Source organism: Phymastichus coffea, unplaced genomic scaffold (genome assembly GCF_024137745.1).
Source record: "Phymastichus coffea isolate CEN01 unplaced genomic scaffold, Cenicafe_Pcof_1.1 PCOF00040, whole genome shotgun sequence".
Lineage (NCBI taxonomy): Eukaryota > Metazoa > Arthropoda > Insecta > Hymenoptera > Eulophidae > Phymastichus > Phymastichus coffea.
This window is the reverse complement of record NW_026706851.1, coordinates 1261015-1263453: the sequence shown is the minus strand read 5'-3', so window position 1 is coordinate 1263453 and position 2439 is coordinate 1261015. Positions and strand designations below refer to the sequence as shown.

The 2439-nt window shown below is 30.6% G+C and overlaps 1 protein-coding gene across 1 annotated transcript; it reads right to left on the bottom strand.

Moving 5' to 3' along the window:
* Positions 1–202: 202 nt before the first annotated feature.
* Positions 203–1912, bottom strand: LOC131664092 (uncharacterized). Its single transcript, XM_058934959.1, has 5 exons — positions 1660–1912; positions 1493–1590; positions 1120–1306; positions 719–1069; positions 203–624 (listed from the first exon to the last, which is right to left on the bottom strand). The coding sequence occupies exons 1-5, from the start codon at positions 1910–1912 to the stop codon at positions 203–205; spliced, it is 1311 nt and encodes a 436-aa protein (XP_058790942.1).
* Positions 1913–2439: the final 527 nt, after the last annotated feature.

Genomic DNA, 2439 nt, shown 5'->3' with positions numbered 1-2439 from the left:
TTTAAAAAATGATAAGTATTAAAATAATTGCTGTTAAGATAAAAATGATACAACATTTAAGACTAGTGATCAAAGTACAATTAAAACATTCTGTTTATTTCTTACCAAAATAATAATATATGTAATAATACATAGTTCAAATAAGTGTAAAATATAAGCGCACATTGTATTAAAGAATAAGGAAAATTATTATTTTAAAATATTATATTTTCATGAACTTGTCATCATTCAATAAAGCATTACTAAGATTAACTGTAGCACATATAACATTCATTATTTCATCTGCTAAATATACTAAAGCAGCAGGCATTTTAGAACCTAGAATAGCCCAAGTTTTGATTCGCTGATTTGCTCGTTCACAATGTATTCGAGCTGCAGCTATTTTTGACGTAAGAATAGATTCATTTTCTGTAAATTGTTTCTTTTCATGTAAAAAGGGCGGTCGAATAAGTTTCCACCTATTTTTATGGCACAGCTCATCGATTAAAAATCCTCTGTCCACCATCACACCATCACCTGGTTCTAACAAATTTATTAATTTGCTGTTGCTGAATATAGCTGTGTCGCTGGCCCTTCCTCCATATGCAGGACTTACAAATGTAATAAGCCCTGCTGGTGACACACCTGTTAAAAATTTTACTGTTTGCCCACTCTTATAGTAAATATGTATTTAGTTGACAACACAAATTTTTGGATGATTGGATAAAAATTTCTGTACAGTCGAGCACCACTCGAGTGTTTTCAAAGCCTTCAAAGCACATTGGTAAATTTTTAGAAATTTCTTCTCTGGATGGCCATGAAATAGCAGTAGCTAGGATATTGTTTAAAATCTTTATAATCAATTTAAATATTTTCTCAAATTTTTGAGCGTTCACATTAAAAATAAGAGCTAATAATCTGTAAGACATATTGTGCTTTAACGTCATATAAGTCAGTATCACTTTGTCACGAGTTGTTAAATTAGGACTGTCATATATGTTTTTATGGATTTCTTTAATCAATGCTATAATTGTATCGAGGGACTTTATGGTTGGAATGCCAGTGGCTGTAGACATCTTTTCATTCGAGTCTAATGAGTTAGTAAATTTGTAACTATTTTTTTTTTATCAACATTTTTACTCTGTTCGTTGATTAATGATAAGACGATATCTTCTTCCAAATCTCTATTCATATTATCAAGATTATCATTTTTCAGCTCTTGATTACAATAATTTTCATCACTTATATTAAATTCTTTATTATTTACTACTAATTGTTCTGTATTCTGATTCACAGTCACTGGTTGATCCTTCTTTGAAAATTCATTCTGTGAATGATCATGAACGTCACAGTTATATGATATTTCCATATTCTCTATTAGCTGCTTATCTTGAAGAATATTCTGATAACATGCTATACTATCAGATATCTGTATAGTGCTATTTGAAAAAGAAATTGTAGGTCTTTCATATTACTGTAAAAGTCTCCTATTAATTAATCTCTGCAATCGTGCTTTGTTTCTTTGTGCATTTTCTTTCTCTTTTTCAGACATAGGTAGATTAACCGATGGCACTGCTGTCTTTAATAAGGTTTTACGACGAGTTTCAACACCTAAAAAGATTGTTACATTATAGACTAACTCACTTTAACATTTCAACAACAATGATTTTAATGACTTACCAGGTAAAAAATAATCAGTCTCTTTAAAATGATGTGAGCATACTCTTAACCTAGGATATGGATTTTTTATTTTTAAAATTTTTAACCATTGTTTTCGTATGTCAATTTTTTCTGCTTTCCCAAACAAATTATTTCTCAGCACTTGATTCTTATTAGCTACAGGTATCTGGTGAAAAGATAGAGCATCATTGCTACCTGATTGACTGGCACCCGCACAACCTTTCACGCAACAACGTTCTTCTGACTGTGGCATTTTCTAGTTTTGGAGTATAAACAGCTTACTTAACCTCAATTTATATTCAATTGCATTTCAAAGTCTTCTACACCAAATTTTCAATCATTTAAAATTTGTAAAAACACTGTCAAATATACTTATGTCTTCGTAGACTAATTTCCTGAAAGATACTTACATGATACTTATTTAAATAATTCAAATACCGTAAGCCTACATAAGCTTACATATACTCTCACGATTAATGTCGGCCATTTTTATGTTCTATATATATGGTGTCTTATTTCCCAATAGACTAACCAAACACGAGCGTAAACTAACCTCACATTGTATCGTTATAGTGAAGAGGATATATGATATACTCGTTTTTGTCGCCGATACACTAATCAATAAATACATTTGTGGTTAAAATTACATTAATTTGTTATACATTATTATCCAGCCAACTGATGATGCTAAGTCAGTAGAAGTTAACGTTACTGATCAACCGGCAGAGGCTAACATAAGTAATGACTTAGGAGACGATGAAGATATTTTTCCGAAACACG

Coding starts and splice junctions, on each gene's coding strand:
- LOC131664092 (XM_058934959.1), bottom strand. CDS start 1,912: ATGCCACAGTCAGAAGAACGTTGTTGCGTGAAAGGTTGTGCGGGTGCC. Junction 1,591..1,659: donor GACTGATTATTTTTTACCTG/GTAAGTCATTAA, acceptor CAATCTTTTTAG/GTGTTGAAACTCGTCGTAAA. Junction 625..718: donor CACTCGAGTGGTGCTCGACT/GTACAGAAATTT, acceptor AATTTTTAACAG/GTGTGTCACCAGCAGGGCTT.